The 20,020-nt window shown below is 36.8% G+C and overlaps 2 protein-coding genes across 2 annotated transcripts; both read right to left on the bottom strand.

Moving 5' to 3' along the window:
- Positions 1-143: 143 nt before the first annotated feature.
- Positions 144-8,051, bottom strand: LOC125468965 (kinesin-like protein KIN-UC). The gene is made up of 22 exons (XM_048565807.1): positions 7,659-8,051; positions 7,429-7,529; positions 7,203-7,325; positions 6,897-7,073; positions 6,085-6,306; positions 5,819-5,981; positions 5,579-5,728; positions 5,162-5,250; positions 4,863-5,075; positions 4,582-4,716; positions 4,294-4,428; positions 3,751-3,930; positions 3,314-3,490; positions 2,851-2,970; positions 2,543-2,671; positions 2,333-2,471; positions 2,127-2,219; positions 1,714-1,839; positions 1,139-1,264; positions 816-959; positions 607-735; positions 144-408 (listed from the first exon to the last, which is right to left on the bottom strand). Exons 1-22 carry the CDS (start codon positions 7,936-7,938, stop codon positions 260-262), a joined length of 3,300 nt encoding a protein of 1,099 aa, XP_048421764.1. The 5' UTR covers positions 7,939-8,051; the 3' UTR covers positions 144-259.
- A 4,140-nt stretch (positions 8,052-12,191) lies between these two features.
- LOC125468961 (putative ribosomal large subunit pseudouridine synthase SVR1, chloroplastic) lies at positions 12,192-15,536 on the bottom strand. The gene is made up of 10 exons (XM_048565798.1): positions 15,031-15,536; positions 14,636-14,715; positions 14,399-14,499; positions 14,226-14,292; positions 13,986-14,079; positions 13,846-13,894; positions 13,539-13,689; positions 13,293-13,349; positions 13,012-13,067; positions 12,192-12,706 (listed from the first exon to the last, which is right to left on the bottom strand). Exons 1-10 carry the CDS (start codon positions 15,491-15,493, stop codon positions 12,646-12,648), a joined length of 1,179 nt encoding a protein of 392 aa, XP_048421755.1. The 5' UTR covers positions 15,494-15,536; the 3' UTR covers positions 12,192-12,645.
- Positions 15,537-20,020: the final 4,484 nt, after the last annotated feature.

The raw sequence follows: 20,020 nt of genomic DNA, 5'->3' as shown, positions 1-20,020 counted from the left end.
TCAGTTTTAAGTTATTCTTTTTATACAAGCGATATTCAAGGAGGGTGAATTGAACACGAGACCTCAGATTCGGGTTTTTATATCTCAGAGCAATGTCTCCGAGATGCTATTTGGCTAGCTATGATAACAATTGCCCCTTGTGATTTCTCGAAACGTGCATATATTAGGCAAAAGTAGGATACTTCATTCGCGATTCAGTTGATGAAAGTTACAACTCAAACAACAGAAGCTACAAAACAATGAGATTTTGTACATTTCACTATTCACCATGCATCTGATTGTAAAATTTTGGATTCACTCTCAGCGCCTTCTTCGCTAAGTTTCGGATATCGTCCCGACTGGATTCAGCCGATATTCGAATAATCTCTTGCAGCCCTCCACTGGATATGAAATCCCTTGCATTGTCCTCTGCACCAACAACAGATAAAATTACTGTCCAAGTCATCCTAAGCATCTAAGTTTCCACAAATTCTATGCATGACTAATGACTAAAGCATATCATAATACTCTCAAAAACTTTGCGGAACGTATTCGCTATTAGTTGTCCGATTAACGTGAAACATGTAAAATTCTCAGTCAAAAATGGCCAACCCAGACAGAGCTTACCGTTTTGCGCTAAATGGCAGAGAGCAAGCTCGATGTGGCGTTGGGTTGAAGTTGACATGGTGTTGGAGTTGATGATCAACCAGGTAAGGACACCATCGTCCATCAAAAGTGAACGGCCTTTTCTATGTCCTGCAAATGTAGAGCTTAATATTGAATACAATGCAGCATGATACATGTACACAGCCACAAAAAGGACTGCTTCGACCAACCTTGAATAGTTCCGCGCGATTCACATTTTGCAAAGTTAGCCAGTCCTCTAGCAACCTGTGCAATGACTTCACTACTCCCCGACTTTGCCATTCCCAAGAGTGCCTTAATTCCTCCATCTTCCTTCAGCATTGTATGTAATCTTTCTGTAATTAACAAAAACTATGCATGATCTCTCATGCTAATAACCTTCAACAAGATGCGGCTCCATCCGTTTAGACGTAAAATATATTGGGATATGTTGACACGTTGAGTACACAATCTATGCAGCAAAGGAATGAACCTAAAACTCGAACAAAATAACTCTAAACCATCTAGTGCTTACCATTTCCACATAAATTAGCGAGTGCGCCAGCAACCATTCTAAGAGTTTGTGGATCATTTGTGTTGCTTGCTGTCTCTGCGAGTAGTTGAGCTCCACCTCTGCTCATAATTAGGCCTTGATTTACCTCTGAGAAGAGTTAAAAGAGAGACAAAAATCGAAAGAAGAGGGGATAAGTAAATAAAATTAAGAGAATGATCAAATATTCCACATGAAACCACCAAGTTCTTTCCCCACCCCCACCCTGATCCTTTTACTGCCTAGGGTCTTGCTTTCCCCAGAACTTGGGAGTCATTTTCACCGACTTACTAAAAGACCCTTAGACCCAAGATAACAGGAAATACATTGAGTTTTGTGGTTGTCAAAAATATATGTGGTTACATGTTCATAAAATCAGCATCTTTGATGGTATGCGCTTAATAATCAGATTGGTTTGCATTTACCACAACCAACGTAGTCTAAACAAGGTTTTTAAAGCAAAGTCTATATGTGAAAAAGATGACCAACGGAAGGCAGTGAAGGATTGTATCCTTACTAACTAAAATGCACAGGAAAGATGAAAATGGAATCAGAATTACCATTCATTGCCAAATTGGCAATGGCCCCAGAAGCAACTCTAAGGATAGTTGTATTCTGTGAAGATCTCAACAGCGCAAGCAAAGCATCTAAACCGCCTTCCTCAACAATCTTTGCCTGATTAGTATCTGAAATAAAAGAAAATCTTAATTGGTACAATTGCATACACAACTAAATCCTCATTCTAATTGTATACACAACATATGCCATAGAATATCACTTTATGTAAAAATCGAAGTGGCATACATCAGTTTTAAAATAAATTTTTTTTTCAGTAGACTGATTTTCCGATGTCAATGTAATTACTAATATCACGTCCATCTTTAGCACAGTAGTAGTATCACCTCCTTGGAACGGGGATGAAAAGTATGCATTTATCCACTAATATAAATAGACAATACAGGAAAGTGCATACCTTCAGCTGCAAGGTTGGCAACCACCTTCACAGCATGGGTTTGAACATCTATATCTTCGGATGTCAGCAGTTGTAAGATCTTTTGAAGCCCAACTGAATTTATGAAGTAAATTGTCAGCCGAGATATATCATTAAGTGGAATTAGAAAAGGGAAAGATAGATAGTTCTCAAAACTTTATGAGGCCTTAATATATAATAAATCTTGCCTTCTTCGCATATTTTTGCAATGGTGGCCCTCTGACCAGAAATTGAATCCCTTGATGGATTCGAATTGTGTAATCCCATTGGATTCCCAAACGCAGAAGACCCTTTATGTATATTTTCCTTCATATATGACTTCTTGTCCTGGAGAATTTTCCACTGTAAGACATTATATTTGTTGAACTGAAATTTTTTTAAATGCATAAGCAACTCACCTCAAACTCATCTTCTTTCTCCAGTGCAGCCTTCTTTAATTTGATTAGCTCATTCTCTACAGACTTCCTCTGCTTCTCTTCAATTAAAAGTCTTTGCTTCGCATCTTGAAGTTCTTCCTTGAGTCTTGCCTTAATAGTCCCAATGATATAAAATATCGCAAACTATTTAGTAAATCACACTTAACAGACTACTAAACTCATGGCAACTGTAGGAGCAATTGCATGACCACAACCGTAAATATATTAGTCTACATTTTGTGCGAATAGAATATTGAACCATACTTGTTGCATTTTATATGTCAACATACCTTCTCTTCTGAGAGATCAGTATATTCTGATTTCAAGGACCAATATTTGTTTAGAGTTTGTTCATGTAGCTGATTCATTTCTTCTAACTGCACTGTAAGTTCATCAATCTCTTTCTTCCCCTGGATTTTAAAACAAAATACAACTTACTGTATGAAAAATGTGTGCAAAGGAGCCTTGAATACGAACAATCGTTTCACCACATTTAGAGAATTATTAATTATCACAACAGGAGGAATAAAGGCAGATAGTAGTTGCATAGAAACTTTTCCCAGCTCAAAATGAAGTGATATATTACTACGAAGAACGTAGGGATCAATTTTTCTTTTTGCCTATATAAATGTTAAAGGAAAAAAATAAACAAAGAATATCACAGATACATGATAATAGAAGAACACTGGACTCTTCCACGCCCATGAAACATCACAATGAGCTCATTTAGTAAGTTTTAGGAATAAATTTAACCTGCATTGAGTTTTGACGGTTACGTCGTTTCTTCTCCACATCCAACTGCTCTCCTAGATCTTCAAAACGGGCATGCTCATTTTCCAATTGGTCCATTAACTCAGCTATTTTTTTCTCATACATCTGAGTAGTGTCTGCAAGTGCTGATTGATATGCAGAATTTTCCGTCTGATGTTGCTACAAAAATGAAGAAAGATTACGGTTGGTACTCACGTTGCGATAACTTGTACTAAAATATTAGCTTCCATTATTTAGAACTGAAAAGAAAAGACTATAAATAAAAGGTTGAAGTTTAAAATTTTCAAATAAAAAGGTGGCCATGATTAGGAAGAAGAGATAATATTTAAATAAAAAAAGCATGCCAAGGGTATTACAGATAACTGTTAGAATTAAAGATGACAAAAGAAGGTCCCGTTTTAAATGCATAATGAGCTTACCTGAATAGCCTTTTGGCCGTCAGTCAGAAGCTTCGTTGTTTCATCTAACTGTTTCTCTGTGCTTTCAGCACGAGCACACTCATCATCTAGCTCCTTAATCAACTTTGCTATTTTCTCTTCATACATCTGAGTGGTATCAGCTAATATTTTCTGATACATAGAACTTTCAAGCTGGTGTTGCTACTAACAGGCAAAACAACACTATAAATGCCATGCTCATAAAGGACAAAATATTTGATTATGAGAACAGTAATGTGTTTACATATGTTTGAGCGTGTGTGTGCATGCGTATAACTCCTGCCATATAACTGATTTACTAGCCTACATTTTGGTGTACTGTTATTCTAAAATTCTAAGTCGATGCACTGGCCACAAGAATGGTGATACCAACATTAATAACCTGTATAGCCTCAGCCAGATTGACTAGGAACCAACTAGACGAATAGTCATTAAAATGAAACAAAATTGCAAGGCAATGGAGCTGTGGTAATGTAGCCGTTACAGTATCAATGCTGGCGCACTGGATCTCAAAAAAGGAAATACCTTGCCATGTTCTAAACTTGCTTCAAGTTTTGCAACTTTATCATGCATCAGGTTACTGTGTTCTTTCTCATGGTTCAGTTTATCTGAAAGATCTTTCAGATCCAACTCCAAACGAGTATTTTCCTTCTCCAGAAACTGCATGTAAAAAAGAAGTATTAGATGGAGGGAATGACAGACCAACCCTCATAACAATAGGCACAACAAGAAGATGACTAGATGAAAATTCATCAAAATGAAATGAAAATAAAAAGGCAACATTCTTTCACCGAGTCTTCAAAAAAGAAGTACCTCTCCATGTTCTAAACTCGCTTCAAGCTGTGCAACCTTATCATGCATCAGATCACTGTGTTCTTTTTGACGGTTCAGCTCATCTAAAAGATCTTTCAGATCCAACTCCAAACGAGCATTTTCTTTCTCCATTAACTGCATACATGCAGAAGATTAGAAGGAAAAAGCGTAGTATACCTCTCATAAAAATGGGCTGTAAGTGAGTTGAATACAACCCTCATAACATTATGACCAGCATTTCATCAACCCAATTACAAATGGCTTCTAGGCGAGACAACTACCTGAGACTTTGTGCTTAGATTGTTCTTGGCCTCAGCAAAAGAATCTTGACACTCTTCCAGCTGTCTTTCCAATTCCAATTTGTTACTGTCCAACAACTTTTGTTGCCTTTCAAATTGTGCAGTAAGATGGTCTACTTGATTCTCAAGCTTCCGACATAGACTCTCATAATCAAATTCTTCTTTAAGTTTTACCATGTTTATTATTCTCATTGCCTGCAAAATAAATAACAGGTGGTTTGTATGAAAGATTTTAAATTACCAATATAATAAATGAGAAATTAGGAAAAGAAATAGCTCACCCTTTGTCCAAACATTATTGTGCTAGTTGTCTCTGCATAGTGTCGTGCTGATGGCCCAATCGTTACTATCAGTGAGGTCCTCGCAGAGCCTGTTTCATAGAAATACATTGAATTTCCTTTTAGAAAAATTAGGAAAAGAAATGCAGCAGAAATAAATGAAAGCAGGTATTCATATGTATGCATTAGGCCTTTTCATATTTTTCATTCTTTACATACATATGTGTATAAATAGGATAAAAAATATGAACAATATATCAAATTACAGTTGTCACACTCGACACAAAATGCATTCAAGATATAGAGCATTGGCTATGGCCCAAATACATAGCAAATAGCATTACAGATGTAAGAAGAGCAATCCAATAAAATCTGTGCAATATCAAGATACAGAGCAGAAAGTAAATATGCTGGGACAACCTCCAAATGAATCACGAAGCAACCTTGTAAGCTTAGAATCTCTGATAGGGATATGGGGACTGTTTTCTGCCAATGCATTTATACATTTTCCAAGGGAAGTAAGTGAAAGATTTATAAATTTCGCCTCCTCGAGCAAGTGACCCTCACTGCCTGCGACATGAGAAAAATAATGTCAGGAATAACAAGTGATGGAAACAAAAGATTAAGTACTACTTCAGGTGTACAGTATCGTTGACAAACCAGATTTATCTATTCTTTCAGATCCTGCAAGATCGACAATCAGCAACTTGCTTTTTCGAACTATAGGTGCACCATGCCTAACAGATAAATCAGCTATAGAGGCTTTTTCTTGAGAAGCGATCTCATCTGTACCATTTTCTTGCACAGATCTACGAACAAAAACCTATAAGCATAAACGATTCAGATCATCATTATCCAAAGAACCAATATCTAAAATTTTGAAACAAACATGAATTGATAAATCCAAAATCATACAACAGACCCACCATAAGAATCGCATGACTGCGTGAAGATTCTGTATTCAGCTTCGTGTTAGCTGCATGACGATTTGCCTCACCAATTTGTAGCAGTTGTAAAAAGTGATCAAGGTCCTTAATTCTTACTACTGAAGCACCAGGAAGTGACACCTCACCAGTCTTGGAGTCCTCGTGAATAGGAATATTAATCTTTTCTGGTGCAAGCAAATCTTGAATAGATTCCATGTACAACTGGAGCAAAAAAACATATCTTAATAGATGAGCAATCATCCAGCATGTTAGTAACTTGCCGCTCTACTTCAACAGATATGTGAACAGATGACAAGCAATCTTTAGAATTTGGTAACAATGTTAAATAAGAAAAGGTTTGACTGGAAACCACTATATTCCCTTTCCATCCTTCTATTCCTGGATAAGAAAGAAGAACAGAGTTCTGAAAGAGAGGGTGGAAGTTCAGAACTTGCTGATAGTGATACCTCAATGTAGCCTCACACAACAAGGGAATGTGACAGGGGCTTACGCTGGACACATTGTTTACTGGACCCTTGTTCAAATTTTACAAAGCACATCTCCAGGTATTCCTAACGAACTCCAAAAGATTTTTGTTCCTTAGCAGTGTAGCGTTCAAATCATGAAATGAAACGTTGCTATTAAGTTCCTACAGCGCAGTGAACAAAATCATGCCTACAATGGACTCTGTAGCAATTCACTTATATTTCACTCAGAACAGTGATACAGAACCCCGACCATGGTGGATCATGGAACGCTTGAACAAGAACTTCAAATCAAAACAACAATGAAACACAAACACAGACACCCACCTGCAAGTAGGAAACTTCCACACTATCGGAAGAGGTAGACAGTATGTCCTCCAAGGCTCTAACCATAATGCCACGCTCAGACGCATCTTCTCTACCCAGACTGCCAAGTGTGTAAGTTTTCCCAGTACCGGTTTGGCCATAGGCCATAACTGTCCCGTTATATCCACTAAACACACTCTGCAAAAGTACATCAAACTCAACATTACACAATCAACCAATTCAAGAACCACAATTGCAATCAAAACCCACATTGAGCATCACGACGCCATCAAATGCCATAGAAATACTGATAAACAAACAAGATACCTCAACTACAGGTTTTGCCACCACTTGATAAACCCGATTTTGTGAGGCGGTTTCGGTAAAAACTTCATCAAATCTGTAAGACTCTGAACTCCAATTGTTCTTTCTCAACTTCAGCCGCTTCAGCTACAATCAGAGAAAATAAACGAGAATTATAATTTCATTATAATTAATTAATCAGGTTTAAAATTAATAAAAAAGCTTGGAAATTTCAACTGTAAAATCACACCTCAGGCTGCAGCTCAACACTGTCTGCGAAATCAGAATCCGAAATGGGATCCTCCAGATTTCTCGGTCTAAGCCTGACAGCGACCCTCACTCTTCCGGCCTCTGTTGTAAATTAATCCCAAAAAATAAAAATTAAAAACTTGAAGTTTGATTTGAAATTAAAAAAATGAATTCTTTGAAGTTAAATTTCCAAAATTCCAAAATTTAAAGTTAAATGTGGGAGAGAGAGACCTTGTTGATATTCGGGGTTAGAGTGAGGAGTTCTCGAATTGGGAGTGACGGAGCGCCGTGAACTGGAAGAAGAGGGCCGAGAGCGGTGGCTGTTGGCTTGCGAGGACGACGTCGTTTGTCTAGTGGAGTGAGTAGGAGGGACTTGTGCCGACGACGTTGTTTGCCTCTCAGACCTTCCACTAGTACTGCCACTGCCATTAGTATGCCCTGCTGCCGCAGATGCCGTCGACGACGACGATGATCGTATGGAAGAGGAAGAAGAAGAAGAAGCAGCGGCCATTGATTCTGGAATTTTCAGAGGAAACTGAGAGAATGGCAGAGGGAGATTCTGTAGCTTTATTGTTGTGAGGAGAGAGAGAGAGAGAGAGAGAGGCCGGCACGATGGGGGAAGAGAAAGAAAGAATAATAAATGAGAGAGCGATTCGCAAACTGGTTCCCGCGTTATGGATTACGTTTGAGCAGACAAGAGTCGGCCGTTTTTTTTCTTTCCTCTCTTTAATTTTATTTATTTTTATTTACTCGTTCCATTATTATTATTTTTTTAATTATTATTATTATTATTATTATTATCATCAATTTAGTATTTTGTTTCTTCCAAATTGTGTAATGTGGGGAAAAAAAATATACTTAACAATCTCTCGTGGTTACGTTTTTCATCAAAATTGAAATCAAGATTTCTGTCTATTCTTAATCATGTTCAAGAATAAAAGCGTCTTTTAAAAGCGTTAAAGTTTGTTTGACTCTTAAATCATATTTGAAACCACTCATTTTGTCTTTCAAGGCAATTTTCTACACTTCATTTGAGGTTGCAACCAGCAAGTGAGCTTAAAACGTATTTTATTTCATTTTCACATGAATTGTAATGAATCTCCAATTCACCCAACTTATAATTTATACTACCAATCACTTTGATGCATTCCAACCAATCCGTACGTAACCTAAAGTAACGATTAAAAAGAAACATAACCTTATGGCTAAATGTTCAGAGTTATCCACTACATCAGATTTTTTTTTATATTTCAAATTTTTTAAGTTAAATTTCTAATTAAAAGCACTAAAATTAAAAATTTAACGGTTAGAAAATTTAAAATGTTTTTTTATATGTAGAATGCTTTATATAAAGGGAGTTTTAACGAAAAATCCACGGTACTGTTCACTTTAAAGAAAAATCACATTTTTACACTAAAAAGTCAATCTTGGTACTAGTCACTTTACCCTTTATTTTGTCCTTATCATTAAAACTCAAAGTTTTCAAGTCATTTTCATTAGTTTTCTTTTATATAAATGCGAATGTAAATTCTCCTTTTTGTGAATTTCAGACACACTTTTTCACCCATCAATTCAGATTTTCTATATTGTGAATTATTACTGGAGGCAAATTGTCTGCCCTTTCTTCCTATTTTGTGCGATCACGGTTAAGTCACATCAACGTTTTATATTAATTTTTTTATAAAGATAATAAGATAAAAAATAATATAAACATAAAATGTTAACGTGATTTAATATTGATCATATAAATAAAAAGAAATGAAAAATACACCAAATGGGAAGAAAGACAATCTGCCTCTATTATTACTGCCTTTTATAACTTGTGAAGTAGGCTTGTCAATGTTGTCAGTGTATGAATTATCAAAAAGTATATGTTGTCATGTCATCACATGAAAATATATGTGGTCCCAGGAAAGTTGTACAGTGCTGGAAACAGTATGAAGCTCGACCAATCCCATCGTTGACCACATGAACAAAATCTTTTTATGAACCCCCAATTACTAGTGCTTACTTAAAAAAAGCTACTTTTCTTAATTACATTTTGACATCATTATAATCTAGTAGTATTTTTCTTCATTTGTACGTAAAATATTTTAGATTCACTTCTCACCAAATATGAGTTTGAATCATATTATTACTAATCCATTACGAAAACTCATCAAACATTTTCACAGCCTCACCTATTTCTTCACATTTGGAATACAGTTAACCAATGCATGACCCACAAACATATTCTATGCAACCTTATCATGTTTCTTAGTAACACATGTATTATTTCCTCATATGCGAGTGCCTTAACCTCATACACGCCTTTTGAGCAATGGGAATGGTGAAATTATCGAGCTTTGCATCATTACCTCTTGACTCAGACATAGCATGTTATGGAAGAGATACAATATATCTTCCCATCGATTCTCTTTACAATAGCTTTTAAGTGTGGCATTTAAAAGAGGGACGGTTAAATTATGTTCCCTCACTCAACATTGCATTAAATACCTCTTGACCATCATGTATTGGTCGTGGTGCATAATGGCTTTAAATAGAGCCTCATAGGACTTGAAACTTCTCTGTACAGCCAATTCCTTCATATTATCAAACAACTTAATAAAATCTTTAATAATGACAGCCTTACTGTAGCACTCCTTAACGACGTTGTTTTATGTTTTTTTATCCCAGGACGAAAACGACTTTTAAAAATAAAACGCAAAAGAAGTAGCAAAGCGTAAAACACAGAAGCAACGAAATAGCATAGCAAACTTCTGCAGCAGTTCAAAGGACCAGAGGGGCGAAATCCTCACTCTCAATGACGATTCCCAAAGACCAAAGGGCGCGGCCGCCCTTCCTTGTCCCCATGTAGCTTCGCCCATGATTACAGGGAAATTAATCTTGCACTAACATTATAGTTGAGTACTATTCATCTTTACAAGTCCGTAAAGTAGAGATCTTAAATTTCATTCTCATGAACGCGGGCCCTAATAACGAATATATACAAACCATTGTCTCGTTGAGCCCAAACATCCCAAATACCCTTATACCAAACCACAAAAATTAAAAAATAAAGATGAACTCTGGTCAATGTTCGTATACAACCTTGAGACTCCTTGAATTTTCTAATATGTTTCAATGTAGTCTATACACGGGAGTATATTAGAATTTTTCAGGACTAAAAGTCGGAGAAGATAACCACACGCAAAAAAGTGTTTTATTATATTAAATTATAGGAAAACATAAGGAAGCAACGTCCTTCTCGTTCATAAGCAAACGAGTAGTACGATTGTCTGGTCGGTGAATCTATGTCTGCTATGTAGGCCCTCTCATATCCACAACACCCTTTTTCGGAGGCAATTGCCCAAAAAACAAAAGAAACCCCACTTAACAAAGTTACAAGTGGTGTTTTCGACATTTGCAATAAGAAAACACAATCATGTGGTGGTGATTCTTCATTTCTTGCTTAAATAAACATATTTTTTTTAAATTTTATTCGTTGGTTTCGTTTGATTTATTCAATTTAAATTGTGCGTGAGTGCTGAAGACTAAATGAGGGATAATAGAGAATTTTAACGAAAAACTCCCGATACTGTTCATTTTAACAAAAAATCACATTTTTACTCTAAAAAGTCAATCCTGGTATCATTCACTTACAACATCTTTTTGTCATTTTTGTTAAAAATCAAAGTTTTCAAGCCATTTTAATTAGCTTTCCTATATTAAAATCTCTAGATTAACAAAAGTGTGATAGAAAAAACAAAGAAGTGAAAAGTAATTGTTATACAAGTTTTTTTTTTTTTTTTTTTGATAGAAGGGGGACAGCATGTGACGAACCACGGTTATCCAACTTTTTCAGGCCCGGTGGAGGCTAGTTGAGAATTTTGCACTCTGACCCACGACCAAACAGATTCACTACTTACAAAGTATCAGACTCAGAACCTCTCGTTATCGAGTTTTTGTTACATTAATGTAGAGAGTACATACTTGTTTTTAACCATTAAATGTGGCAATCGCCATTTTATCTAAAATTCGTTAATCATGTTCTTTAATCATTCTTAAAAAAAAATAATAATAAATAAATAAATAAATAAAAAAAGCCCTTTCGTTTTTATTCATTCTGTTTTAGTGGGTCAAATCAAACTTGGATCAGAAAATATAGTATTATAGTTTCTGTCTGTAATATTCTGAGATTTTGGCAAATGCGACAATGGCCGTGCCGTCCCGACATGTCGCCCTCCCTCCCTTAATATTTAAGTCAAGAAGTTATAGCTGACCACTTCAAGTCTTCAATCCAATGCAAACCAATAGATACATGTAATAATTACTTAATACAAGAAAATGCATGCTGGATCCCAAATCTTATCCTCATGGAACAAATTTTGTTATGGTTGCGGGATGTGAGCTGCCAGTCGACTGGCTGTACAGCATCAATCGACCTGCTACTCAAATCACGAAATATGTCAGAAGAATTATCCCGCGTTAGTGAAAGGTTAAAAACCCTCCATTATTTTTACAGTTATGTCGGAATCATTTGAATCAATCGGGAATGTAGTGCTCGTTAGACATTACGAGGTAGTGATTAGTTCGACGCACGTAATCCTGATTAGAACATGATTAAAGGATTAATAACACTCATCTCCCAGATGGCAGATGATAAGAGTAAATTGGAGTTATATTTTAAGTGAAATGAGTTGGATATGTGAGAGTGAGGAGATGAAGTGTTGGCAGGTTGGCTAATTTGTTTGGATGTGTTGTTTTGGCCGGCAAATGCACCACTCATCCAACCTGGAAATGTTTGATTATTTCTTGCAAATTAGAAATGGCCAAAACAGCACCAGCTTCCCAAAGACCAAATCTATGCTTGCACCCTGGTCATTAAGAATACGGGAAACAAAACAACCATAGGATCTTAATAAGACCTGGTTTTGGTTTAGAGGTTTTCGTTAATCGCGTGCGACGTCTGAATTACGCTATGCGGCACAGAAATTGTTACACTTGAGCTCGACCGGCATTAACCATGGCTTGTATAGTTGTATAATTGTATTCCATCATCAGCCAAGGCATTCCCAACTAGAACATCCAAATACTGCCTGAAAAAATGGGGTAGGGGATGCAATTCAGCAGCTCGACTTGGCAAGATGTTGGTGGAGTTTTTAACAGCACTTTGATGACTGTATTAGCTTATGGTAAAACCGAGGGAATGCTAATGCCAGAAGTCACAGCAACCTTCCTAACTTTTCCAACCCAAGGCGCCAAGATCGCCTTGTTTTAAGTCCATGTGCTTTCCAAGCCTGAAAATAAGGAAACAATTAGCAAGGAGATCCAACGGATTAGCCTGCTAACTAGGTACATAATGACGGACGGACATAATATCTTAAGTTAAGATAGACCAACCAAAATAACATAATTCCAACACATAATTTTGATGTGGATAATTTCACGCAAGTGCTCATTTCAGTCAACCGGTGAACATAAAGAACTTGAGTAAAAGTTTGATCCGAGGGTAGAAAATCAAAAGAATGTGTTTGTATGCAAGAAAAAGAGAGAAGAGAGAGCATTCGTAAAGTGATAGCAGTGTGATCTGAAGGGCAATTACCCAAGATCTGACGGAAGTCTGAAACCACCTATACGTACACGCTTTAGTGAATGTATCTGGAACAAGAGACATAAGTAGCCAGCATAAGCAGAACAGAAATTTCAACAAAGAACAATGCAAATGTGAACTAGTATTGAATTAAAGATTTAAGCCCATTTTTTCCAGTAAATTAAAAATTTCCAGACTGAAAGGTCAATAGGCCATCATATGTTGAGTTTTTATCATGAATAATGCCCACATCGGGGATGCGGAAAACACTCCCGTCAATAAACAAATCTAACCTCAAGTCCAGCATTTTTAACAAGTTCTCGTACTTCATGGTTCCTCCCTTCATGAACCTGCACAAATACAGATCAACAAAATGAAATTTGTGTGACCATTTTTGTACGCTTGTAATTTCATGCTTCAGCTAGCCACAACTTTACTGTTATTCAGTTTAATGCTCTGTGAAGCTCCTAACTCAGAAGGCTATGCGGATGCCCTAAATCATGATAAAAGAGAGAAGGACATGAACAAAGAATCAGTACCACAATACGCAAACGGGGTCTTGGCATATCTGGTTGTTGTGGCAGTAATTCCACAGAATCTGGGGTGCAATGGACGCCGTCGATGCTTGTTCCCTCGCTGATGGCTAACAGGTGCCGCTTACTAACTACACCTTCTATTGCTGCAATGTATCTACAATTACAGTGTAAAAGTGGCAGGTTAATGGATATATGAATTAAAAGAAAAGATTTCACACAAATTTTCATTCTATATGATCTTTCTTCATTGAAAGTTAAACATGATAGTCCTCAAATAGTAAAAGAGAACAGAAAATATGGACATTCTTACTCCTTTGACAAGTTCGAAGACGGATGTGATATCTTCTGAGCAAAATCTCCTGAAAACATAGCATTGGATATGATGTCAAATGAATCGGTTCTAAATAGGTCTTTATGCAGATACTCTGCATATATGGTTTTAGAATATACCATCATTGGTCACAATGATCAACCCAGTTGTGGCAACATCAAGACGGCCAACAGTAAATAATCGTGGTCTTGGTACTCCTGAGTTTCTCTTATCCTGAAAATGCAAACAAGTCCATTACTTGACGAATTGAATGCATGAATATGCTACCAGTATATACTATTAAATGCTAATAATTATCCTGAATCCTTGGTTGCCTATATAAAAGTGCAATATGCATGAGGTTGTAAGCCTTAGCATACCCAAGTCTTCAAATAATCTTCGAATAGACCCAACACAGATTTATTCTCCCCAGATGCGCAAATGTACCTAGCATCGTACAAATGCATTAAACCCAAAATCGAAACTTTGCAATAAACCACAACAACAGAAGAAAAAAATAAGAGATGCAAGAAGCCAGTAGCGGTGGCATTACCCTTTTGGCTTGTTAAGGGCAAGATAAACCTTTGGAGGCAGTCTCTTTGGAATCCGATTTCCGTTGACATATATAATATCCCTTCCAGGATCAACTTTAGTCTACGCATAAACAAAAAGAACACTGATTTTACACCAAAGTATAATCATGCTGCCAAAAGCAAAACCAAATACAACCCAACACATGAAATCGGGGAGCTATCAAATGACGAAAATATATACAGAAAATGAAACATACTTGAGGAGTATTGCACACAGAACCATTCACAGTGACCTTCCCATCAAAGATAAGCTGCTCACTGCTCCTCCTCGATGCCACTAATTCCCAAAAATAAATAGTAAATTAGAAAAACACTAAACTGGAGAAACGAAACTATTGTCTATCCACTTGTCATGCTCTAATTAAATCTTAGTTATGAAAGCCCTTCACCCTCATAAAGCAGGTTTTTCTTTCTTTCTAAAGTATCGAGCTTAGAAGTGTTTTTCGCTAAAGTTTAATGATACCTAGGCACAGAAAATCACATTAACACTGAAAATAAATGAAATTGCGGAAATGGGTTCGGTTCCAATTTGAATTTCAACAATGACCATTCTTCTTATCCATTTCAGAGACGAGGGATTCGATACAATTACCTCCGGCGGCAGCGAGAACCTTGCTGAGCCGCTGCTCGGCGTCTCTGAAATTCTCGTTGTAGAACCTCCGGGCGGCTTTCGAGTACTTGGGCTCGGCCGTGGGCACGCGCTTCTCTGCGCCCTCCTTCTTCTTCTTGGCACTCTTACTCTTGGTCTCGATGGCCTGGAGGAAACGCGCGGGAGGGTGCGACTGGAGCTTGAGGTTGCCGTCCTCGCCGCGGACGATCCAGGGGATGATGAGCTGCCCGGCTAGGGCATCCGGGTCGAGCTCGGCGGAGTCGGGTTTGGGCTTGGGCTTCGGTGGTGCGAATGTGATGTTGAACTCCTGAGAAGAGGAGGAAGTGGCGAGGGAGCAGGTGAGGCGGGGGAGTGTGCGGATGGGGATGAGAGAGAGGGAGGGCTTGGAAAGGAGGGAGGAGGAGAGAGAAGCTAGCGCTGCTGCTACTCCTGCCACCGAAGCCATTTTTGGTTGCCGGGTTTTTTTGGTTGAGGATTTTTGCGCAGTGGATATATTTTTTGTTTTTTATTTATTTTTGAAACGAATTATAATTGGGCTATCTTTGGTCAAATTATTGGGCTCGGTCCAAAAATTAAAGAGGAAAAGTAATCGGGTGGGCTCGACCCAAGCGCAAGAGATGGAGAGATTTTTATTTTTTTTATTCTAGTATTTAGAATTGTTATAAATAGAAAAGTTAAAAAGATAACCTTTATTATGGACAGGAGAAAAGCGAGTGCTAGATATCATACTGTTTAGTTTTGTAACTATAACACAAAGATTTTAGGAAAAAGAGGAAGGGAAGGATACTAATATTATTGTTGTTTACTTTTTTTCTTTGTTGTGTCTTGTAATCACACACATAGTGCTCTTTATATAGAGCCACATCCGTGACAAACCGAAAAAGTGAAGTGATTGCTCATTTTGAAAACTTTACATAATAACAATCACACTATTGTTGCCTTTTTGAAATCTTCACATAATAACAAACTACTGTGGCATTTTTTGAAATCTTCACATAATAACAAATACACTACTATGGGCATTCATTCTCATAATTTTATAGCACTCCCCCTTGGATGCCCACATATCAACATTAGTTGTCGCGTTAAAACCTTGCTCAGAAAAACCCAGTGGGAAAAAACCGTAGCAAAGGAAAAAGAGTACAACTTTGCTTGGATTGTTGATACAGCGTTAAGTATGCTTATGTTGCCTCGTTAAAACCTTGATAGGAAAAACCCAATGGGAAAAATCTCATTCGAAGGAAAAAGAGTAGAACATGCATGTATCATGGATGCTCCCCCTAATATGTATCTCTCACTAATTCCACATTCTTCAAGTTTAATTGATTGGTAAGTTGACATAATCCGATATCATGCACTAGCTTCTGAAATGTGCATTTTGGTAGAAATTTGGTGAATAGGTCTGCCAAATTTTCATTGGAACGGATTTGTCTAACTTCAATAACTTTAGCTTTCTGAAGCTCATGTGCATTGAAAAACTTTGGAGATATGTGTTTAGCCTTATTGCTCTTGATGAATCCTTCCTTCATTTAGGCAACATAGGCTACAATATCTTCATGAATCACAATTGGAGCGTCTGTCCTTGAAGGTAGACCACATGAATTCCAGATATGATGGATCATTAATCTTAACCAAGAACATTTACGACTTGCTTCATATAAAACAAGTATTTCTGAGTGATTGGAAGATGTAGCAACTATTGTTTACTTTGTTGAGCGCCATGAGATTGTTGTATCTCCATTAGTGAACACATTCCAGTTTGTGAGCGAGTTTTATGCAGATCAGAGAGAAAACCAACATCTGCATATCCAATAAGGATATGGTCATTTGTGGATTTCTCTGAGTGGAAAATACCTATGTCTGTTGTCCCACGAAGGTATCGTAAAACATCTTTAACTCGCTTCTAGTGACGAATTGTTGGAACAGAGTTATACCTTGCTAACAAGTTGACTGAAAAGCTATATTTGGTTTAGTACATTGTGCTAAATACAATAAAGCACCTATTGCACTCAGATATGGTACTGTTAGACTAAGGATCATTTCATCATCTTCTTTTGGACGACATAGATCTTTCTTAATGTCCAGAGAATGAACAATCATTGGCGTGGTAAGTGGATAAGCCTTGTTTATGCCAAATCGCTTCATGATTTTTTCAATGTAAGTTGATTGATAGACCAAAATTCCATTAGCACAATGCTTGATCTGCAGATTAAGACAATATTTTATTTTTCCAAGGTTTTTCATTTCAAATTTGTCTTTCAGATATTCAGCAGTTTTATTGAGCTTTTCAGGGATTCCAACTAAGTTCATATCATCGACATATATTGCCACTATAGCAAATCCATAATTTGATTTCTTAATGAACACATAAGGGCAGATGACATTGTTGGTATATCCTTTTTTGATCAAATACTCACTGAGACGATTATACCACATTCGTCTAGATTGTTTCAGTCCATATAATGATCGCCTTAATTTGATAGAGAGCATACCTTGTGATTTGTTAGTCGTTTCAGGCAACTTAAGTTATTCTGGAACCTTCATATATATGTCAGTATCTAATTCTCCATATAGATACGTGGTGATGACATCCATAAGTTGCATGTGAAGTTTTTCTGAAACCACCAAACTTATTAAGTAACAGAATGTAATTGCGTCCATTATAGGAGAGTATGTCTCCCTATAATCATTTCCAAGTCTTTATGAAAAACCTTGTGAAACGAGTCATGCTTTATATCTTCAATCTCATTTTTCTCATTTCGCTTTCTTGTGAATACCCATTTGCAACCCATGGGATTTACACCAGGTAGGTTTTGAACTAAATGTCCAAAAACACTTCGCATTTATAAGGAATTTAATTCTGCCTGGATTGCATCTTTCCAGTTAGGCCAATCTTGTCTCTGTTTGCATTCATCGACATAGTGGGGCTCAATATCATTGCTTAATATGATTTCAGTGGCTACTGCGAATGCGAACATGTCGTCGATGATTATTTCATTTCGATCCCATAATTCATTAGTACATGCATAAATTATGGAGATTTCTTTGCTTTCATGTACTTCTGTCTCTTCAAGGACATGTGTCTCATCAAGAAAATTTTCTTTTTCAGAATCATGAATTGTGGATTTGTCATTCATTTTCTTTTCATGTATGATTTCATTTGGATTTAGTTGTGCCCTCATCTTCTCTTTTGAAGGGTTGAATCTTTTGAACCTGGGGGTCTACCATGATTTAGGCTTGCATCAGATGAATCATTTACTGCCACTTTATTTTGTCCCACAGGGACATCAATTCTTATAGGCGCATTTGTAGCTGGTATATGTGATTTTGTCACTTCGTAGCATTATTAAATGTATCTGGCATTTGATTGACAATACTTTGAAAATGAATGATCATTTTCACTTCATTTTCACATTGAGTGCTTTGTGGGTCAAAATGAGATAAGGTGGGTACAACCTATGTTAGCTCTTGTCGTTCTTCTGGAATGGTTTTTTCTTCCCTTAACGACGGGAAGACTGTCTCATCAAAGTGACAATCTGCAAAACGAGCTGTAAACATATTACCTGTCAAGGGTTCTAAATATCTAATGATAGATGGTGAATCAAAACCCATATAAATTCTCAGTCTACGCTGAGGTCCCATTTTAGTGCGTTGTGGCGGTATAATATACACATAAACAACACAACAAAAAACTCGTAAATGTGAAATGTTTGGTTGATGCCCAAACACGAGTTGTACTGGGGAGTATTGGTGGTTGACTATAGGTCTCAATCGAGCCAATGATGCAGCATGTAAGATGACATGTCCTTATGCAGAAACTGGCAATTTTATTTTTATGAGCAGAGTGCGGGCTATTAATTGAAGCCGCTTGATAAATACTTCTGTTAAACCATTTTGAGTATGAACATGAGGAACAAGGTGTTCAACATCAATACCTAGTGTCATGCAGTAATCATCAAAGGTTTGAGACGTAAATTCATCAGCGTTATCAAGTCGGATTTACTTAATAGGGTAATTTGTGAACTGTGCTCGCAAAGTCTCACAAAAGCAATATTTCGATTAGACAATAGGCAAATATGTGACCATCTAATAGATGCATCAACCAAAACAATAAAATATCAAAATGGTCCACAAGGTGGTTGAATAAGCCTACAAATATCCCCTTGAATTCTTTGAAAAAAAATGATGGGGATTCAGCATCAATCTTTAGTTGTGATGATCTAATTACCAACTTCCCTTGATAACAAGCCTTGCAAGGGTTATCATTTAATATAGCAACGTGTCTGCTCAATAATGGATGTCCATTAGAGTTGGTAATGATTTTACGCATCATAGTAGATCCTGGATGATCCAGACGATCATGCCAAAACATGTAAATTTTTGGATCAATGAACTTCTGGTTCATGACAATATGTGCTTCATTTGTCTTTATGTATGTATAGTACAATCCACTTGATAAACCATGCAACTTCTCCAATGTACGCTTCTGGGTATCATTAGAGGTAATGCATATATATTCCACATTTTTTCCACTTTTTGTTTCAATGTGATATTCATTTAAGCGTATGTCTTTAAAACTCAACAAATTTCGGGGTAGATTGAGTAGCTTACAACGCATTTCATATGGACAATATTGTTCCATTTGGTAACATGATTTGGGCATTTCCTGAACCTTTAATTATATCTGATTGGCCTGATATTGTTGTTACCTTTACTTTTGTATGCATCAAGCTTGAGAAATATTTTCGATTTCGAAGTATTGTATGTTTGGTTGCGCTATCTACAAGACAAATATCACCGTCATTGCTCTTGTTTTGAGAATAACCATAGTTTATATCCATGTTCTCTGAGTAAGGGAATTATAGTTAAAAACAATTTATTCATAATGAAATGCCATTTTTATTTAATTGAAATGTGAGCTTTACACTACAAATTCAGATAAGAGTACATCAAACAAAAATGACTCAATCGG

Source organism: the organism of the source record quoted next, unplaced genomic scaffold, assembly GCF_019419815.1.
Source record: "Pyrus x bretschneideri cultivar Hongxiangsu unplaced genomic scaffold, Pyrus_bretschneideri_v1 Contig4, whole genome shotgun sequence".
NCBI classification, from domain to species: domain Eukaryota; kingdom Viridiplantae; phylum Streptophyta; class Magnoliopsida; order Rosales; family Rosaceae; genus Pyrus; species Pyrus x bretschneideri.
The sequence above is the reverse complement of the archived record's forward strand: the minus strand, read 5'-3'. Positions and strand labels throughout refer to the sequence as shown.

Bases quoted from the DNA above. Each gene is read 5' to 3' on its own strand.
- LOC125468965 (XM_048565807.1), bottom strand. From the start codon at position 7,938: ATGGCCGCTGCTTCTTCTTCTTCTTCCTCTTCCATACGATCATCGTCG. The intron at 5,729-5,818 runs GTTTGTCAACGA...CTCATGTCGCAG, and splicing joins TGAAAGAATAGATAAATCTG to GCAGTGAGGGTCACTTGCTC. The intron at 5,076-5,161 runs GTGAGCTATTTC...TTTATTTTGCAG, and splicing joins CAATAATGTTTGGACAAAGG to GCAATGAGAATAATAAACAT.
- LOC125468961 (XM_048565798.1), bottom strand. From the start codon at position 15,493: ATGGCTTCGGTGGCAGGAGTAGCAGCAGCGCTAGCTTCTCTCTCCTCC. The intron at 14,716-15,030 runs GTAATTGTATCG...TTTGGGAATTAG, and splicing joins GGTTCTCGCTGCCGCCGGAG to TGGCATCGAGGAGGAGCAGT. The intron at 13,690-13,845 runs GTAAGAATGTCC...CTGTAATTGTAG, and splicing joins TCTTCGAACTTGTCAAAGGA to ATACATTGCAGCAATAGAAG.